Source organism: Colletotrichum gloeosporioides (genome assembly GCF_011800055.1).
Source record: "Colletotrichum gloeosporioides strain Lc1 chromosome Unknown consensus_7, whole genome shotgun sequence".
In the NCBI taxonomy this organism is placed as follows: domain Eukaryota; kingdom Fungi; phylum Ascomycota; class Sordariomycetes; order Glomerellales; family Glomerellaceae; genus Colletotrichum; species Colletotrichum gloeosporioides.
Window position 1 is genome coordinate 84,842 of NW_025544652.1, and position 20,550 is coordinate 105,391.

Consider the following 20,550-nt stretch of genomic DNA (forward strand, 5'->3'; position numbering starts at 1 on the left):
GTTTATATCCCTAAGAGAGGGGGAAGGAGCTGGGAAGTTTGCATAGAGGATCTTGTACCACAATGTACGATCTACGAGATGAGCCTCTACTCTCCATCAAGGCCATGGAAAATCGCAGCCACTCTTCGAGAACTTCATTCAATTCTTCTTGGCCCCTGTTGACGCCATGCTATAACTCTATGGGTATGGATATCAAGGCTTCCTATGCTATTGGACCATGCGCTTCCTCAACAACGCCTCGCCAACCAAACAATCGGCGAAAGGCAAAGGATCAAATCTACTTGATCGGTTTTCCCAATCGTTATGCCTGCCAAACCTTATTATGTCTCCTTCGCTTCAGCCATAACTGGCTGCTCATCGCTAAATTCATCATCATGGGTATCTTGAAGCACACCCTAGTCGGTGAGATCTACAGTCACGGTCTGACTGGACTTGAAACCACTATTGCCGGGTGACTTGTGGTAAAGCCCCTCATCCTCAATGCTAGGTATGGGTTGAGTCGATATGGGTTGAGGTATTTCCTCGATACTCAGTTGCCTAGGCTTAGTCGCTGAAGGCGGCGATTTGACAGGAGGCGCGAAATAGGGGCTCGTGAGTGTGGGCGCCTGCGTGGGGGTCCGGAGATCCTTTTGTTTCGGCATTGGTCGGTCTTTGTGCGTGCTTGGGCGTTCGGCTGTGTGGGTGAGACTCTGTGTTGGTGTTGTTTTGGATGGCGAATCTTGCGATTCACTTAGAAGCTGCTGGGTTGGGGTCGGACTTTTTTCGTTTTGCCCAGAAGCACGCCGCTCAGTGCGGATGGGCATGGGATGAGTCTTGGACGGTGACGATATCTGGTTCATGATCTCCTCTGCCGGACTAAACCCTGGTTTTCTCAGTCGTTTTTGAGCTGACCCCAACTTCGAGGTTGCCGAAGGCGAAGCAGCAGGAGCCTCGTCGGTGGTTTGCATCTTGTCAACTTGACCATTCGTTTTGCCTTTGTTGAAGCGAGGGCTCGTTCTCTGCTGGGTTGGGGAAGAATTGACCTTTGCGGGCGGCTCAGACCTGGGCGGCGTTTTCGGCCGCTCAGAAATTTTCGACGCGACAGGCTGCAGCTCTTCCGCAGTCTTGGCTATGCCGACTTCAGACCCAGATGGCTCTTGGGGTACAGTATCGTGCACAGGTGGTGCTTCGCCATTGGTTTCTATCTTGACGGGAGAGCTGCTGCCATCCATTGAAGGGATCGAAGGGATCGCAGGGGACCCTTTGATAGTAGAAGACGGCTTCTTGCGCGCGTCTCCAGCTGAAACGGGAGTCCTTGGTGTCGAGGGCACGCCACTTGGCTCCTCCGATGACTTGCTCGAAATGGGTGCCTTTGGTGTTTTGCGCTTGGCCTTCTTTTCCGCAGCAAGCAAAGCGAAACGTCGGTTTTGTTCTTCTCGTTGCTCGATAATAATGCTGCGCAACTCGCTTCGCATTGCGATAGACGTGATATCCCAATTCATTTCCTCCTTGCGCACAATGCGACCAACGGTGTCATCCGGAGCCTTCAAGAATTCTCGCAAGTAGCCCAGCAGAAAAGCACCGCAGCTTGCATGATCGAGTTGCTCCGGGATATTCTTCGCAGTCATGCCAAATTGGCCCGGAGCCTCGATTTCCAGGTTTTTCTTGTCTTTGGCTTCACGGACAAGATACTCTTTCAGGTTGCCACAAGTCGCTGAGTGTCCAACACCGAGCGAATCCAGAGTGATGACTCTGGCCTCAGAGGGGTCCTTCTTGCGAGGTAGAGCCCCTGTACTTTTCCGGGGCAGCTGCGACTTGACAGGCGAAGCTTTCGATTCAACGAGCACGACCGTGTCCTTATTCTCAGTCGCAGGATCATCTAAACTCATATGCTCCACCTGTTCTCCGACCGCAGAGACTAAAGCCTCTTTCTGTGCAACCTGGGGCGGTTCTTGATCAAACTCCTGTACCTCTTGGGCTTTGATAAGTTTGGACGGGTGACAAATGATGGCGAGGTACCAATGCGCTTGTTCATTGACGGGAACGACGATGTAATCGTAAGAGAAAAGATCGACTTTCGTCGTCCATGATCTGACGCCTTCATAGTTGATCCCTCGGCCCGACTTTTCTGTGAGCTTCGGGTAGAAGTAGGTGTTCATGAAATATATCCTGTCGTGGGTCTGCTTATTCTCCTTTTCGATTTTGACCTGGAGATACTTCATGTAGAACCAGATGAGATTGTCGTTCATGAATTGGCCCTCGTCGAGTCTGAAAATATCATCTCTGATGACAGTCGCTTTGTGTTTGCCGAATTCTGGGTAAAGGAGTGGCTTGTCGTCATCCCAAATCTTTTTCCATTCTTTATTTTCCTCCGTCCACAGCACTGGACTAGGCGACCGCGGTGCCAAGATGCTTTGCTTTGGCTCAGTTGTATGTCGGGCAGCCGCATCTCTAGTCTGTCTTTGCGGCAAGTCTCGAGTCCGCCGGGGCTCGGCTTTGGCATCTTTCTCGCCAGCAAGTGTAAAAAAAGAAGACGTTCTTGGGGTTTTGCTGGGTGTAGACGCAGGATCGCCCGTGTTCATACTACTTCTGAGCGGTTTGCCGGATTGGTATGATGTACCTTGGTGAGCGGAGTTCGGACGAGAGCTGGTTCGCGGCGTAGACTTCTGAATGTCGCCGTCCTTGCTTGCTTGCTTCGACTCAAGATATCTGATGTCGTCTGGCTTTGGAGTCCAAGCTGCTGGTTTGTAATTGACGGCGTTTTCCCATTGCTTGTCGAAGACCTTCTGAAGTTGTTGGCTAGGCTTAGTATTAGTGAAGCACCTTGGGCTAGAGTGTGTAGTTCAACTCGCCTGTCTTCTGGTTCACACAATAATTTCATGTTATGCAGTCCTCCAGCAGTCTCCTCAACCCAATTTCCAAATCGAAGGGCATCATTATTCGCGGCAAATTCCAACACTAGGAGGCCTGGAGCGTCCTCAGACGCACATCTGGAAATCCTTGCTAACGGGGTCGCGATTGACGTATAGCGAATCGTTGAACAGAAATTCAATTTCACATCAATCCAATGATAGCCGAGATGCCGTTTACCGTTGCGTCTGCATGCAATAAGATGTTTCTTGTCGTCTAGAACCTGGAGGTGTGGCTGTTCTTCAGGAGGCAAGTCATCGACGACGATTGTATGTTTGCCGGAGACAGCTCGCTTCAGCTTGAAAATTACGGCGTCGGGCTTCTGCTTCTTGAACTCAACACGGGACATGTCGGCCTTGGCCAGACGGCTTTCAGACGTCGTCGGCGACGGCTTCTCGTCGTCCGAAATAGGGTCAACGTCGAAAACCTGGCGCTTCTTGGCAGAGCCAGCTTCGGAGGCGAGTTCGTCGATTTTATGGAGGTCGCTGTCCGATATTCCTTCTGAGGCATCTCGTGACCCCTTAAGAGGTGTCATCTTGAAAGGTACCATCTTGCCAACATTTCGCTTCTTCACTGCCGGCATATCCTGTGAGATCTCGTCCTCCTCGGCGTCGATGTCGAACGGTTGAACCTTGGAGGCCGGCGACCTGTTGGCCGACCTTTTGCGTGTCCGGGTGTTTTTCCTTGGAACGCTATTGTTCCTCTGCACAGTACGGTATTCTTCGACCTGGAAAGCTGGCTGCTGAGTCGAGCGGTTGCTAGCAGCGTCGACGTCAGGTTTCGTCAAATCCACAGCCGACGAGGACCTGATCGACCGGACTGGCGATGGAGAAGGAGGAGGAGCGAACGTCGAGTTCGTGTACGAGGCAGCGGGTGAGGCTTCATCTTTCGTCTTCTGGCGCTTCGCAGACCTAGGGGGTTCGTTGTTTGTCGTCGTAGAGTAGCTTGGCCTCTTGTTCTGACCCCCAGTTCCCGGGTCGAAGTTTTTCTTAGGGGCAAAAGAACCACTCAAGAGCCCCTTCAATCTGTTGCTCTTCGCACTCTATCCTAGCATTAGCTAGGCTCGTCTTTCTTCTGCCCGTGGACCTTACCATTGGGTCTGAAATGGGAACTCCGTCCTTTGGATTCCTACAAAAGCCATGGTCAGTGACATGGTCTATGGCGGCGCATGAAGTCGTAGTGTACCCGTATGCAGGGAACGAATGGTTCTCGGGATCTCGGTATCGTTCTCGTAGTTGCTCAGCCCTGCAGCCCGTTTGTCAGTGGTGAACCCGGAAAACCTGTCTGGCGCAAACGCATACGTGATGGTGTTCCTCCTCGCAGCTCTCCGCCTGATAGTGGACCCGGCGACACCGTCCTTGCCGCACGTCTTGCCTCCGCCTTGGGATCCTGTCTCTTCCTCTGCCTCATGCGCGGGCTGTTCTCGACCTAGCTCCTCTAGGGCTCTGGGGAAGGTCAGTCTCGTGCCGGTAGCTGGTAAGGAAGGCGAGTGGGCATTTGAGGTTGGAGTGGACGACAAGGAGTGAGGAGCTGCGTACTTTTGAGCCGTTTCATCGCAGGAATGCGGCGAGGTCTTGGGATAAGAAGGTGCGTGGTCGGCAGGCGGTGTCGTTCTGTGTTCCTTCTTCATTCACGAAAGTCGGTTAGTAGTGGGGTCTGCGCAGACAAAAGGTGCGGTTTGCCCTGCAACTCGGGTCGAAATTTTGAGGTGGAAGGGTGCCACATGTACAGCTAACAGGGCGAGGGGCCCGCTGACACGCGCTGGCTACAGCGGATTGGTAGGCAGGTAGCCTTGTGGCAGGCCTGTGCTGGCGATAACGGGCAGGTTTGGCGGGTTCCACTCAATTAAACCAGCGCGTCGGGCGCGTCACCCGCTGCGAAGACACTTGCCACTTCCAGACAGTCCACCCACTCCTTCTCTCATTCTAGCCGCTTGGCTTCGAACGCATGAGATTGAATGACCGGCAACAAAATGAACGATCGTTTTCAGACTGACCTCTCTGCCATTTTCTCTTGCGTGGGCCATGGTTTCCTCTTCTACAGATGCCACGGTAGTTCGTTGCCAGAAGTGTGGCATTTGGGAGGTGAGAGTGAAGGCTGCTGCTAGTCGAAGTGGATTGGCCAAGATGAGTTGAAAACATGCTTGATGTGCAAAGGCAGCTAGTTGCAGCAGAATGGGCAGGCCAGAAGCAGAAGACTAGTTGAGAGGGTCAAGCAGGAAGTCATGCGAATCTCTTGAGATGTAGTTGAGCGTCTGAGTCTTTTACGGCAGCCCACACTCGAGAAGAGAAGAGGGGAAAGGGCCAAACGAAAGCAAAGCCTCTTAGAGAAGGCATACGAGATGCGTGGGGGATGGATAGATGGATTGACAAGGGAGCTTGCAAATGGATCTGCTTCAGCACTTCTTCCCTTGACACGATCTCCTCAAACTGACGAAGCAAAGATGGCAGGAGTCCTTTTGCAAGAAACAAAAGAAGGTGTGTCGCTGACAAGGCTTGCATTCTACGCGGCACTTCCTCGCTCAAGAATGTCAAGACCAACCTTCAACTGACATTCGAACGAGACATCTGCTGGCATCGAGCTTCCCCGGGTGCCGGCAAGGATCCACTGGAGAACCAGGATCCACAGTCCGCACCACCGGTTCGGCTCTTGCCTTTCCAGGTTACGTGCCTACCTACCTTACCTCATGTCCCGCCTGAGGTAACTCGGTACGTACCTAAGCTTACAGGTCACTTTAGCTCAACCTTGCGCTGATAGCTTTGCACCTAATGGTCCCTGGCGGAGACCACACCCGCTGAAGCCACATCTCCGCAAGGCTGAAAGCTTCGTTGGTCTCGACCCCCAAAACCAAATCTCACCCTCTTCTCCTTCATGCAACGCAGCTAAACAACAGCCCGCCCTTCCCTACGATCGCCGCGCCCCAGCCGGCCCGATCCCTCCCCCAAGATGTACAACACCATAACCCGCGCCCAGAACGCATTTGGCTTCTTCACAACAGTAGCCTTCTTCGTCGCCGCCTTCATCGCCGCGACGGACCTCGTCACTCCCCGCGCGCCCTCCTCCGGCGAGATCAAGACCACGAACGTCCAGGTCGTCAAGGGCCGTCCCCACTACTACAGCAGTAAGAAGGAGGAGTACGCCATCATCAAGTTCTCCCTCGACGCCGACCTCTCGGACCTCTTCACCTGGAACACCAAGCAGGTCTTCGTCTACGTGACAGCGGAATGGCCCGACAACTCTAAGAAGAACGCCATTCCCGGCGTCAACGTGACCAACCAGGCCGTCATTTGGGACCAGATCATCACCGCCCCTAGCTCCGACCACCTCGCCAACATCGGCCCCGCTGCCATGCGGAAGCTGAAGAAGAGCGCCGAGGGCAGGAGCATCGACCCCAGCCGGTAAGTACACTGTTTCGGAGCTGCTTCAACGAGAGAGCGGGTGCTAACAAACCTACAGTGGCAAGCTCAAGATCAAGAACCAGAAGCCCAAGTACCAAATCACCCACCCCTCGGGCAAGATCGCCGAAGCCGACAAGGTCGTCTTGAAGCTCCACTACAACGTTCAACCCTGGGTCGGCATCTTGACGTGGAACCAAAACCAGGACCTCGGATACTGGAAGGCGCTTAAGGGTGGTGTTAGCAAGGCTTTCAAGCTTCCTGCTCTAAAGGTCAAGGAGAAGAAGCCGTAAGAGGAGCGGCTGCAGAGCAGATATCACGTATTCTAAATGGACTTTTTCTTTTTCACTCATCAAACGGTGCCTGTCTTAAACTCATTTATCAAGACGTGACGATACTGTTGGTCACAACACAATGTTACAGGATGCATTGATCTTGTGAGCTGGCTGTTGTACATGATGCTATTCTCTTCCACATCGCTACAACCAACATCTCTGCAACTTGGAGGTAACCAATTGTCGCTGTAAGACATCGCCTTTATGCCTATACTCCGTATCATGCCTGTCTTCGTTCTATCCATGTGCCTTCTTTTAGAGACCAACATCTTCTATCAGAAAATGATGTTGCCTTGGGCCGGCGTTTTCGGCTGCGGGACTTGTCTCGGGAGATTCGATGGACGTCCTAAGATTCCGGCGCTCCAGCTCCGTTGCCACCACGGCCACGGGGACCGCCCCTACCCCTTCCACCGCGTCCACGTCCACGTCCTCTGCCTCTAGCATCAAGGTTGGCAGGAGGTGGGACGTTGGAATACATCGGTTGCTGCGGCGTCTCATGAAGTCCTGAGTGTCCAGGGTGTTGAACAGGTCCACCACGTCCACGACCGCGGCCTCTGCCGTTCGGGGTTCCTCCACTGCGATGACCATGGCCATTGACTTCATGCCCCTCTCCCGCACCATTGGCAGGACGGTAGACCAGATTGCTGTGCAGCAAGTTGGGCGCACCGCCGCGACCGCGACCGCGACCAGAGTGGCCGGGACTGCCATTAACAGCACCGCGCCAACCACCTGCGAGGGGGCTAGGAGCAGGAGCATCCTTGTACTGAACAACGCCAGCTGCACCAGTGGTGAGCGATGAAGACACAGGAGGTGCCGGCCGGCGCAAGTTTCCGGCCTTTGAACCAGACACAACTTGCTTGTGTGTAGTGTTGAGTACTGACGAAGAGTAGACAGTCATACCGCGGAAAGGCGGACATCTGTCGCCCAGTGTCGTACCGCTCATGAAAGTCAAATCCCAGACAACGTCAAGGAGTACATGATTGGCGGTACGGCTCAAGCCAACTACTGTTCCGCGACTTCCCAAGGGCACTTTGCCAGAAGAGGACAGAAAGCTGACACGGTCGCCGAGCGCAAATCTCTGATTGCTCAGGAAGAGCTCGGCGTCGCTGGGCTTCATGATGGCTGACCGCGGGACGCCCTTCATGTTTTTCACCTCGACCTCATGGGAGTTGGTAAAAACATTCGCACCCTCCTCAGCAAGACGCATCACCACGACGGAATCCAGTTGCTCGGCATCCAAAGGAACCCTCTCAAACTTGCTCGTCTGAGCTGACTTCAGCCATGCACCAATCTCCTTCACGCGCGCAGCGGCGACCTTGGGGTCCTTCCAGAGATCAGTGTCGCTGACATCGCTTGACTGAGGATTCTGCTGGATGGCTGCGAAGAAGTCGGGGAAGGCAGCAATATACCTGGCTAAAAGTTCGATAGCAGCGTTACTGAATTCCCATCCAGAGTCTGATTTCTGGGAGTAGCCCAGAACCTTCTGCTTCTTCGCATCGAACTTGAGATTGAGTCCGAGGTTGACTCTGAGGCCGCCAACCGTGTTGATCTGATAGGACGACAAGATCTTGCTCAGAATTAAGGGATGAAGGTTCAGCATCTTTGCAACGGCATACGATGGAGTGTACCGGTTCTGGCGCTTCATATCTTGAATGATCGGCTTCGCGAAGTCTGGTTCCTTGTTCTTCAGGGCCAAGACTCTGATATTCGCCTTGTTGTTGGCATGCCCAGTGACCTCGAGAGCTCGTCCGTATTGAAATTCGCCCAGGAAGAAAGCCTGAGTACCGACTGGGTACTCCTCTTCAATTGGGACAGCAGCCTTCTCGATGAAACGCTCGTCCTCGTTGACGACCTCGTCGACAATCGTCTGGGAGGCGTAGATGCTCCTCATGCTGGGGTTCTCAGCGTACTCCTTGATCAGAGCACCCTCCTCGGTCTTGATCAAACCCTTGAGCATGTGAACTTGGACAAGGGACTCGACGGTGCCAATTGTGAACCCGAGACGTTTTGCGTGCCAATTCTCGATGTACGCGGCTTCTTTAGACCATTCCCTGATCTCTCTATCGCCGTGATGACGTGTAACCACGGAGCCATCGCGCCCATCAAGCTCGTAGTCGAAGAGCTCGTCGGAGACCTTCACGATCTTCGCTTCCTGCAAGAAAGGATAACCAACGAAGCAACGCTTTCCAAGCTTGGCCTTGGCCACTTCAGCCTTCGTTCTCACTTCCGAATCGGTGAGTGTAATGATCATGCTGGGGTTCTTGCTATCTGCTTGGAAAACATTGACGCCGTAGTGGTCAACTAACATCGCTGTGTAGGGGAGGTTGTGCAGGGTAGGGAATCCTGCCAGGGCATCGATGTTGATTTTGGCGCCTTCAACGAGACCCTTGCGGAAGTTCAATCCTTCAGTGTTTGGCAGTTCGAATATGTTCTCGATGCAGTGGCAGGGGCTGATCTCAGGGAACACGCCCACAAGAGACGACGGATAGGTGTACGCAACCTCAGGGTTATACGTAAACTTAAGAGCAACACCGAAGCCGTTTCTTGACTTCTCCTGTTGGCTGAGTTGATCATTCTTTGTCGCCATGGCACTAAGAAGACGTTTCTCGTCGATGAAGGGAATCTTCACAATGGCTTCCCATTCCATCTTCTTTCCGTTCATGTCGAGCTCAAAGTCTCGGGGATAGAAGTCATAAATAGGGGAGTTGGGGTTCGTCATGAGATCCCAGTAGACTTCAGGAACGATAGACTTGCTTCGGTCAGGCAAGACACCCATCAGCTGCTCGTACGGCCTGAACGGCTGACCCAGTGTAAACTTCAAGTCCGCTCCGAGACCCTTCACAACATCTGTATTGATATTTAGTGTTATCCTTTCTTGACAAATTCAAATCTGACTTACCAGAAGTCAGGGGGGAGTAATGGTACTGGTAAAACCAGGGCCACGAGGCGATTCCGTGATAGTAATAGTGCAAGACCCATTGGAGACCCTGAACGTAGTTCTCGCAAAGCTTGACAAGCTCCTTATCGTAAGACTCCTGCGGCCATTCGGGGAACTTCTCCAAGTAGTACTTCGTCTTCCAGGCTTGGTACTTGGTGTCGTAGAGTTCTTGGTAGTGACGCTGGGCATCCTCCGGGGTGATGTCCACAACCAGAGCTTTGTCGTAATTTCGCACAACTCGGTAGAGAGCAAGTGTTCCTTCTTCCTCCTCATCATTGAGGCTCTCAACGGCCCCCTCGGGGAAAGACAAAAGAAGGTGACGATGGCCATCATCGTCTTCTTTCGTGCTCCACTCAATATGAAGGGTATCAGCAAGATCTTGGACAAACTTGCGGTCTGCTGCGTTCAAACTGGTACCCAGATCAAGCGGCTCAGATGTTGGTTTGTTGACGTAAGGACGAATCTTTTGCTTCCACAAGTCCCTCTGAGAAGACGTCAGCACAAGACCCTTGGCCTTGGACTTCTTGTTGTCGACGCCGTTCGGTTCGGCGGATCTCTTGGACTGGAACCACTTCTCGTTGCTGGCATCGTTCTCGAAAGACTCGATCTCGTCCTTTCCAAGTTCCTCCAAAAGCTTTTGAAGACGCGGAAGGTTGATAATACCTCCTTCGTTGATGTAGCCATCTCCCTTGGGGAGAATGTCCTTGTAGATACGGAACATGGCAGCGAGTGCACCTTCGTTGATATGCAGACGTGGAAGATTGGGAAGGAAATCATTTCCGACGAAGAAAGCCATGAGAATGAAATCGTCGATGACCCGCTCCAAGTCGAAAGGAAAGCCCAGTTTCCCGGGCTCTTGAAGCTCCTGGAACTCCAACTCGAGATACTCGCGGACCATGCAGAGATGCATCAAGTAAAAGTTCTGGTGCTCAAGCTCTCTGGCCTTGTTCTTGTTGTGGCGGCCGAAAGTGACCTCCTCTCGAAGGAGACAAAAGTGAGGGTCGTGGCTGAGAAGACCCAGCATGATGAGGTCGGCATCGAGTCCGTACAAGCAGTGACGGACGTTGGGGTCATATTCAGGCTGCGCCTTGGCGTTTCTGATGTACTCCATGATCTTGTGCTCTCCCTCACCGGGCACCTCATGACCAGACAGAACGATCTCACAGCCCTGCCAGTCGGCGTCTTCGGAGACCTTCTTGTTGACAAAATACTTGAGTTGTTGGGTAAGCTTCGCCATGAATTCGGTGCCGGGGGTAATGCAGTTGCTGTCGAAGGGAGGCTCCTTGGGCATCTCGACACCCTCGCTGATCGCCTTGTCACGGGCTTTCTCGGCGTCGAGAGCGGTTCGGAAACGACGAGCGCGCTGCTGGTTCATCTTGGCTCTCGGTGCGACACCGTCAATAGCCATGAAGAAGAGCTGCTTCGGCTTGATCTTCCCAAACAAGTGCTCAATGTAGTTAAAGATGCGTATGAACATCTCCTCCTCGCTTAGTCGAAAGGTGGTATCCTCGCCCGTGTCCTTGTGCGTGCAATTGTGGATGATTCCGTTCATATCCAGCTACCGAAATTGTCAGCTATTAGTACTCGACGATGGCAAGGTGGCGGGGTAGACGGACGTAAAGACAGTCGAACTCGGGGATGCGATTCTCAGCAATGAGCTGAGAGATGGCCGGATAACGCTCCGAGAGCCATCTGAAGAACTTGGGAACACTGTGCACAAGGTGGTGAGCAGAGCTGAGCTAATGCGCCAGATCATGACGAGAAGTAAGACCAACCCCATGATGTGGCGATGTTGTGCGCGCTTGATTTAAGCGCGGCTATGGATGATGAAGTTGATGAAATTTTTGACTGATGAAAAATGATTTGCAGAGACAATGCTGCAGTCTGTATCCGTCTCAGTGCTGAAAGCGACCGATGTTTTCTCTCCAGACACGAGGGGAGTCCTGACGCAGGAGTCCAAGTGAATCAGTCGCAAGCTAGTTGCGACTTTGGAACAGGAAAAGAAAAATGAACAAGTGAAAGAATATTAAACTCCTGGCCGTTATGAGACCAAGGCGTTTGCGATTCTGCCAGGTGAACAGGGAACTCGGCTGTCGAGCTGTGTGAGGGCGGAAGGGATGGGAAAGTCGGGTTGCGCAGGTGAAGGTGAGGTAGGTGAAGCTGGACAGATGGACCTGACGCCTCCAGGTTGATGTGGACGCAATCGATATGGATTGGATGATGCAGGAACTTCCGTGCCCAGCTTTCGGGCGGTGGCGGGGCCAGGTGGGATAACCACCTCACCTCACAGGACAACACTGTAGCACTAGTGGCCACAGGGGTTTCGCCATCAAGTCATCACTGCATTTGGCCCTGAACCGGCGTGACTCTACAGGACACCTTTAGGCCTTAACGCTTTTTACCTGCGCCACACCTCAGGACCCCGCCAGCTGTGGCGGAAGGACCTCCCAGCGTGAGGCTGGTGGCAGCCTCAGTTCGGAGCACAAAATGTGGGGAGAATGCTTCTAGCTCCCGCCATTCCGCTTACGATTTAGCGTGGCAGGCGTCACAGCTCGAGCCTTCAGGTGCGCTGGGGCGCGCCTGTCCCTTTCACGGGCCGGCCTGCTCCTGCTGCTGCACCTAAAATTCAATCTACGCGCTGCGCGTCGTTCCCCCAGGGCCATCTCGCGTCAACCTCCTCCACCATTGTTTGCGCTGGCGAAGAACTTTCCGACCTGACGCCCGGTTATCTCAGCAAAATCGCACCGCGAACGCAACAACCGAGGAATCCATTGACTACCTAGCCGAGAAGATTGATCTTTTTATTCACCAACGCATACACAATGGCGCCCGCTCAAGTCGTTGACGACCATGATGGTAAGCTTCGCAAACCAGCTGGGAGCGCATCAGCTGCTGACCCTTGACCAGTCGAGATGGATCGTGAGGAGGATGAGGACCAGGAGCAGCGTCTCATCAATGAGGGTAAGCATTTCGTTGCACATGTTCCTCGAGGTGTCGCTTACGCCGTCCTCAGAATACAAGACCTGGAAGAAGAACAGCCCCTTTCTCTACGACATGATTCTCAGGTACGAACACCTTCCGACTTCCGATTTACCCCAGCTGACACTATGCGCAGCACCGCCCTTGAGTGGCCTACCCTCACGACACAATGGTTCCCCGATGTGAAGGAGCCTGAAGACAAGAACTACCGCATCCACAGACTGCTTCTCGGCACCCACACATCCGAAGGACTGCCCAACCACGTCCAGATCGCCGAAGTCAAGATCCCCAAGTCCGCAACCCCGAACCCGGCCGACTACAATGAGGAGACCGGTGAGATTGGAGGGCATGCAAAGTCGTCGAACGGAGAGTCTTCGGCCGTCGAGTTCAGCATCGTGCAAAAGATTGATCACCCTGGCGAGATCAACAAGGCGCGCTACCAGCCTCAGAACCCCGACATCATTGCGACACTCTGTGTCGATGGCAAGGTCTTGGTTTTTGATCGCACGAAGCACAGCCTGCAGCCTGACGGCAAGGTCAACGCTCAGGTCGAACTCATTGGCCATAAGCAGGAAGGATTTGGCCTGAGCTGGAACCCTCATGAAACGGGCTGCCTGGCTTCTGGTAGTGAGGATACCACCGTCTGCCTTTGGTATGTCGCTGCTTTCGCCACAATACGTGAATGAGACTAATGAAGAATTCATAGGGATCTCAAGCAGTTGCAAAGCGGCAGCCACACTCTGAAGCCCCAAAGCAGATACACACACCACACCCAGATCGTCAACGACGTCCAATACCACCCGATTGCCAAGAACTTTATCGGAACCGTTTCGGACGACTTGACGATGCAAATCATCGACGTGCGCCAGAAGCAGACAGATCGTGCTGCCGTGGTCGCTAAGCGCGGTCACCTGGATGCGATCAACGCCCTCGCCTTCAACCCCACGTCAGAAGTCCTCGTCGCGACGGCCTCGGCTGACAAAACCTTGGGCATCTGGGATTTGCGCAATGTCAAGGAGAAGGTTCACACCCTGGAGGGTCACAACGATGCGGTCACTTCACTCTCATGGCACCCTCAAGAGGCCGGTATCCTCGGCTCCGGTAGCTACGACAGACGTGTCATCTTCTGGGATCTGTCTCGCGTCGGAGAGGAGCAGATGCCGGACGACCAGGAGGATGGCCCCCCGGAACTGTACGTTCTCTCACTGCCTACTGAAAGTCTGATAGCTAACATGATTGCAGCTTGTTCATGCACGGTGGTCACACCAACCACCTCGCAGACTTCAGCTGGAACCCCAACGAGCCCTGGCTCGTCTGCAGTGCCGCAGAGGACAACCTGCTCCAGATCTGGAAGGTCGCCGACTCCATCGTTGGCAAAGACGACGGCGACCTGCCTCTCGATGAGATCGACCGATAGGCAAGGTGGAGTCTCAAGCATACTTAAGCGTAATAGCAACCATTTGGTCGAGAATCACATTGGAAGGGGGTTCAAAACGGTGATAAAGTCAGGGTTCCATTTTTGTTCCGGCGTCTACGGAGATGTATTCAGATTCCCAATCAGCTGCACTGTTTCTCACGTTAAACCTATGTCCGTGACAGGTGTGGCCGCAACTTGGCACAAAGTTAATACCTAGTGAGAACCCACGATCAGAAGGCGGCGCAATTCCCCTGTGACAAATCAAGGACAGTGCTGGAACGTCAGACTCAAGACCCATACCTTTCTGAGCCGCTTGCCAAACCATACATGCCAGGAACACTCATTTCCAGGGTCAATTTCCAATCATAGCGATGAGTGAACAAAGGAACAAACAAACAAACACTGACACAGACACATCATACACAGGGAACTTGGGGCCATCAATGAGTCCCAGCATCAGAGCATCAGAGCAATAGCCGGGATGTTGAAAACATCAGAATGCAGTCAATGCATACATACATACATACACACACAAACAATAGCAGCCCCGTCATCCGGCGAATGCACGCGCAACAGCCGTCACCGTCATCGTCACCGCCACCAATAACCTCCCTGAGACAAATACAGACACACATACATACACTCACTGAGGGAAAAGGGGGCTCCAAAGGAAGGAACAGAATCTTAAGTATGCTGAGAAGAAGCTTTTATTTGCATTTCGAAAAGAGATGCCGACGGAGACTTGATAATTATTTGAGAGAAAAATGGCAAAGGAAAGAATAAAAAAGAGGAATATAAGCCAAAAGCCAGCCAACCTGCCCTGGACCCTGTTTCACTCCCCGACTCCCACAACGCTGCCGCCCATCCAACCCGTATAGAGAAAACCATGTCGAATGAGGAAGGAAGGGTGTGATGTTTGAAATGCCAAGCCAAACCAATCTTTTTTTCCAAGGAGAAAGAGGGAGTTGAGAGAGGGAGGAGAGTGATGAGCAAGATGGAGAATTTTGTGGTTTTGTTTTTGTTTTCGGAAAAAGGAGAATATTGCGGAAAGACAGCATAAATAGAACAATTCAAACGACAACTGTACTTAAAGAGGGAGAGACGACGGATAAAGAGGAAAACGAAAATGATTGGAAATAGACAACTTCTTCGCACACGATGAAGGCCAGACAGGTATACCTTTTACTACTTACTCCCATCGCTATGCACTCCCTTTGGACCGCCCAAAATCCGACCGAGCAACAACCGCAACGTCCATCAAGGTGAGGCCGTAAAACAATCCATAGCTTCTGACGCTTGTCAGCGAGAAAGCAGTTCCAACAGCCCGTCCGGTAGTGTAACACTCTTTTTGTCTTTCCAGCCTTTGCAAACTTTTTTTCCCACGTCCCTTGGTATACCGACAACCAACACCCCGTCCTAATCTTCCAAATCCGATGCCTGCCCGCCCCCGTCCAATAACGCAGGTTGAAATCCAGAAGGTGATTGATTGCCATAAGGACAAATGATCTATGTTCGTCTTGTTTCCGAAGCGTAATCCGCATCAGTAAGTCACATGCTGAAAACGTTCCAAGCCAGCTAATGTAGCAAACTTTGGCTCATCTCGATTATCAAAATCCAGTTGTATAGTTTACGCAGGAGACTTGCTCGGCGGTGCGGCTCCTCCGTTCTGGCGGGCGTCTCCGCCGCTCACGGAAAGCCCTCCAATGCCGCTGGAGAGGAACGCAAACGGATCGTTCTCGTTCTGAGAGTAGAAGTTGTTCGAGGGGCCGGCAGACGCAGGACCATTGGAAGCGGACTGGAAAGCCGCCTCCGCGGCCCGGCTATCGAAAGGGCCAGCAGAGTGAGAGCCAGGAGCCGGTCCAAAGTGAGTGTTGAGCGAGGGGTAGGGAGCGGCGCCGCCACCAATGCCTGAGGGAAGGGCATAAGTGCTAGGGGGGCCGCCAAAGTGCTGACCACCATAGCCGCCACCAGAAGCAAAACCACCGCCGGCCGAAGCAAACGGTCCGGGTCCAGGAGTGCCGCTCATGGAGCCCTGGCTCATGCTGTAGTTGGAAGGGGGATCCATGGGGGAGGGGTAACCACCAGAATCGGCGACAACAGCGGCACCAGCACGGCTGGCACCGCAACGCAGACAGCAAACGTTCTTAGCAAAGTTGTGATATCCGCAAACTTCGTTGCCGCACTTCCAATCACCGGCACGGAATGGGACGACACCGCTGCCGCCCATACGACCGCCGCCGTGACCCATGTGTCCATGGTGGTGCTGGGGAGGAGGCATCATGGCCGGTGGGCCATAGCCATAGCCGTAGCCCATGTCGCCGGTAGGACCAGCGCTGACGGCGGGGAAGGAGCAGCGGAAGCAAGCAGTGCGTCGCTGGAAGTTGGAGAAGCCACACGAGGGGCAGGTCCAGTCGCCGGGGCGGGGGCGGTTCTTGCTAGGCGGGAAGGGCGTCAGGATCTCAGCGGCGCGGTCCAAAACACGGCTGGAAGACGGTGACACTTCGATCGCCTTCTCGTTAAGAGCGCGACCGTTCATGCACAGACTCTCAGCAGCCTGGTCAGAAGTCAGCATTGATCCAAGATAATCGGCGGCCGAGGAGCATTGTATTCTGCTCAGAAAACCCCAATTGGCAACATTGTGAATGCGCGATTGCGATCCTTCGATTTATCATGCGCAAAAATGAATAATTGAACTCACCTCCTCGTGGGAAGAGAAGACGGCGAAACCGCTGCCGGTAGGCTTGTGCTGCTCAGGGGTACGAAGGGTCCAAAACGCAATAGGACGACCGCCAAACTGGGTGAACCAGCTCTCGAGCTCGGATTGAGTAGTATCATGAGGCAGACCAGACATGTGGAGGACCTTGCTGCGCTCAGACAGGAAAGCACGCACATCGGCGCGCGCGTCCATGGGCCGAGTCAGGACATCGGGGTGCTCGTGGGAAGGCTGCGACTTGCGAATCAAGCCTCGAAGGACGCGGGCCAAGGTGACGGCCTCCTCCATGGCACGGCGAGGAGAGGCAGGGGCCAGAGCCTGGAGGTGGAAGGGCAAGTTGTGCTTGATTGGAGCACTGGACTGGACCGGCTCCACCTCCAAGGCGGCACAGATATTGGACAGCATCGAGGGCCCAAAGGGCAGCGATTCGGGGTGGTGTTGCTGCCATCGCTGGTACTCGGTCCGCAGATCAAAAGTGCGGGAGTGCTGGAGGTATGGAGGCAGAACGACGGCCTTGTCTCGGGCTTCTCGGGGCAACTGGACGCGAAGATCCCAGGCGTCGAGGGTGACGAAGACGAAATCGAGATTTTGCGAGGTCAAGTGCTCGTTCGCAAACGTGTCAAATCGGTTGATAGCGTCTCGGAAGGTTCCCGCGTTGCGCACATGTTCCCAGGTGAGGGTCGTCAAGCTCGCTAAAGACGCAAATGTTAGCTGGAGAATTTTCAACTTGTCGTCACCGCTGCAGGAACGGGGCGTTGTATGGCGTGACGGAAATAAGAAAAGGTCTCAAGCCTCGTGCAACTACTTACTGCACAACGGTGTAATCGGAGTGTTGATGGGTTTGACAAGAACGCTCTCGCGGGTGATCTGGAAGACATTGAGGGTTAGTCAAAGATTCAGGAACGGTGGCAGCGGGTTATGGTGGAGGCCCTCTTGAGACAAGACGGGGCAGGCAGAAGCTCACCTCCTCGAGAGACTTTGCGTCAAGCAGAATCCATCCCAGCTCAATGACCTCGGCAGAGTCCTTGGTGACGTAGACACCATGCTCATCGCAGGTGGTCGCGACGTGGATCACAACATAGCGATCAATGTTGAGCTGGTTGCCAGCGGGAGGGCCAGACATTTTGGGCGATTGGCGACAGTAGCGCTACCGGTGAAAGCAGCACACACAATAAGAATAATGGGTCTGTTGATGTCTGGAGGAAGACTCGTCGATGGGTTCGAACAGCTGCTGACCGACTGGCAGAGAGGGTTGCTGCAGCGTTACGACTCGAACAAACGACGGATGTTCGGGGAGGGGACGGAAGTGGTTCCCGGCAAGCTTGCTTCAGGAGAGGTGCCGAGCAAAGCAAGCTGCAGCAGCAAAAGTGAGGCGGGAGTTGCGGCTACAAGCAAGCAACGGAGAAAAGGAGACGAGGACAGAATTGATTAGTCCTCGTGTCGTCGTACCTTTTTTCCTCGCAGCTCGGGGTAGAGGTGGGAGAATCGGTAGGGGGGAAGGAGGAGGAAGCGAAAAGAGAGGGAAAGGTGATGGGAGAGCAGAGAACAGGAAGTCGACACAGGAGAAGAAAATTGGCATTGGTGTTGGCGTGGGACGTGGGAACCTGCTCCGTCGGTCAGGTCAAGGTACCTCTGCGCCTACCGGGCACCTCATAGAATCCGCTGTACACTTAGCGTACCGTGTCCCGGTGCCGCCTTCCTTACGTTGGTCTCTGTGGTGGTCCTATGGAGGAGCTGGTGGTGGGAGTCGCCGCGGTCATTTTTAGGACCACAGCCAGCCAACCGAGAGTGTACCTCTAGGTACCTCAGCTCCCGGAACTAAGGTAACAACCACTCCAGATAGGTACTTAACTACGAACCTTCAGGGACGTCCCGCTTCCCTGCCACGCGCGCGCGCCCTGGAACTGGGAATTGCAACTCTCTCAACGTCCATCCACTCAGTGAGTGAGCACCTTTGCTGTCTGGTCGGCGCAGTGGACAGGGGACCTCTAAATGCACCAGTAAAATAGACAAAACACCTACCTCTGACGTTAGAGCCCAGGCAAAGTACAATGGGGGTCTCTTTCATTGAAACAATTGGCAGACGGCAACGCGTGCACACAGTAGGAACCGTGGGTTTAGGTAGCTAGAAAGATACTTGAGATGAGGCTGGCCGGTGGGTATTCGGACGCAACTGCGACCGGGAAGCTGAATAATTGCCCGCTGTTTATCTGTCTCCTTCATTTCTCTGAGGCCTGAAGCTGAACAGAAAATTGTCATGGCGGCCAGTTGGGCGTCAATCTCTCTCTCGCTCTCTCTCAATGAGTGAACCGAGGAAAGTAAACCAAGTCTGACTGAAGGCAGTGAGCTAAACAGGGGATCAGGAGCTCTACCAAACGAGGTTGGCGGCCTCGGTGCTGCTTGGATGAATATCCAGACATGTATTCGGTACATGCGATAAGTAACCCAGCTGCCTTGTTTCCACTTGCTTTCACCTGCTCGTTGAATGTAATGTATGTGGTCAATCAGCTCTGTCTATGGCCATAGCTTGCATACATGATGATTCAGTGCTGCCTGGATGGATTGTTCTCTTCCCCCTCTACTGGTACAATTCAATTGCTCGCCTCACCATTACAGAGACCTCCGTTTTTCTCTTGGATGCTCTCGAGGAGACCTAACCTGGAGCACCACGAAACATTTTGAATTATCAGCTGCCATGTCAAGTCATTTTCTTGTCTTGCAGCAGCAGCGGTCCCGAGGTACCGAAGCGTGTCTGTTGGCTCATCTTGCCTTACCTTAGTCCTCTTGGGACAACGTCAGTGCTGTGCCGGAGACTGCGCCCGTGCCTGAGCAGTCTGACCTGCGTCCAGCCTATTTCTCTCCTCTCCTGTTAGGTAACCTTACAGCTTGGATGTCCCGCCTGCCATGTGTGCTGATGGGACTGCTACTAGAGATGCAAGCGCACATTCGGAGAGGGCAGGAAGCGTGGCCGCCGAAGCCACATCAGCGCGCCAAGAAACTCTTGCCGTTGTCGCTTGAGCTAGAAAAAACGGGGCAAGATTCGATGCTAAAGAACGGGATGTGCTTCTGAAAAGTCCACCCGTCATACCGCTAGGCCGTCTCGTGTTGGTATCATTGCAGGACGGGGAGGGACTCTTCGCGGTCCTGACAACCAGACTTCAAACCCGGCGGCTTGTCTGTGTATTCGGTCATGAATCATAAACAGGCATCCGCCAAAGGGCCTGGCAAACACGAAGATATGGGAATTCACTTGTTGGCCCCCAACAATGGCATAATTGCCATGCTACTTGGCTTGCAGAGCAGGGCTCAAAACAAAGCATCTTGCTCTCCCTTTGTCACATTACAGCGGACGGCCACGCTCTAATGAGCACGACGCGTCCACTCTCCGATCATTTTCACCTCGGGAGGGAACCCCTGGACATAGCCACGCTCTGTTGCATATAGGCTCCTTGCCGCCGTCGCCGGCTGCCTGGGTCTTCCCTATCAGCAGGGCCCTCCTGTTCCGGTTCACCTCGTCTCTCCGGCACGAACCCGTCACTCACGTCCCCCTCAAAAGTCCAAGGTATCGGGTACTGCAACTACAAGCGGCACAGCGTGTCTTAGCCGTGTGTCGACCTCCATCACGCGCCAGGGAGGGCGCCGTATGCGCCTCTGTCACACACACTTGGACACTACGAAGGCATTCTTGTTTGGGGGTGGGAACAACGTCTCCGGCTTCACACATGCGAACAGCAGTCGACATTCGGCCAGAGGACAAGTGTCGACGACCAGGTCTTCTTCAGACTTGCTCGGTACCGTCTCTACGGTACTTGGACCGCATCGTACTGTGTACATTGCTGGATCGCCAATACTGGCCCCAGTTCTGTTAGAGCTGGCAGGTAGCA

At 53.7% G+C, this 20,550-nt stretch overlaps 5 protein-coding genes across 5 annotated transcripts; 2 read left to right on the forward strand and 3 right to left on the reverse strand.

The window, feature by feature from the left end:
- Positions 1-395: 395 nt before the first annotated feature.
- GCG54_00001453 (Ubiquitin-like-specific protease 2) lies at positions 396-4,519 on the reverse strand (the record flags this gene model as incomplete). Its single annotated transcript, XM_045401569.1, has 4 exons — positions 396-2,808; positions 2,850-3,931; positions 3,981-4,134; positions 4,191-4,519. 4 exons carry the CDS (start codon positions 4,517-4,519, stop codon positions 396-398), a joined length of 3,978 nt encoding a protein of 1,325 aa, XP_045270298.1.
- A 1,316-nt stretch (positions 4,520-5,835) lies between these two features.
- Positions 5,836-6,577, forward strand: GCG54_00001454 (Microsomal signal peptidase subunit 3; the record flags this gene model as incomplete). Its single annotated transcript, XM_045401570.1, has 2 exons — positions 5,836-6,287; positions 6,346-6,577. The coding sequence occupies 2 exons, from the start codon at positions 5,836-5,838 to the stop codon at positions 6,575-6,577; spliced, it is 684 nt and encodes a 227-aa protein (XP_045270299.1).
- A 388-nt stretch (positions 6,578-6,965) lies between these two features.
- On the reverse strand, positions 6,966-11,337 carry GCG54_00001455 (5'-3' exoribonuclease 1; the record flags this gene model as incomplete). Its single annotated transcript, XM_045401571.1, has 4 exons — positions 6,966-9,466; positions 9,519-11,115; positions 11,174-11,267; positions 11,333-11,337. The coding sequence occupies 4 exons, from the start codon at positions 11,335-11,337 to the stop codon at positions 6,966-6,968; spliced, it is 4,197 nt and encodes a 1,398-aa protein (XP_045270300.1).
- Positions 11,338-12,379: 1,042 nt separating this feature from the next.
- GCG54_00001456 (Histone acetyltransferase type B subunit 2) lies at positions 12,380-13,953 on the forward strand (the record flags this gene model as incomplete). The annotated part of the gene is made up of 6 exons (XM_045401572.1): positions 12,380-12,413; positions 12,465-12,518; positions 12,571-12,622; positions 12,673-13,188; positions 13,243-13,728; positions 13,779-13,953. The coding sequence occupies 6 exons, from the start codon at positions 12,380-12,382 to the stop codon at positions 13,951-13,953; spliced, it is 1,317 nt and encodes a 438-aa protein (XP_045270301.1).
- Positions 13,954-15,580: 1,627 nt separating this feature from the next.
- On the reverse strand, positions 15,581-17,789 carry GCG54_00001457 (putative RNA-binding protein C17H9.04c; the record flags this gene model as incomplete). The annotated part of the gene is made up of 4 exons (XM_045401573.1): positions 15,581-16,507; positions 16,652-17,358; positions 17,476-17,533; positions 17,631-17,789. The coding sequence occupies 4 exons, from the start codon at positions 17,787-17,789 to the stop codon at positions 15,581-15,583; spliced, it is 1,851 nt and encodes a 616-aa protein (XP_045270302.1).
- Between the last annotated feature and the right edge of the window lie 2,761 nt (positions 17,790-20,550).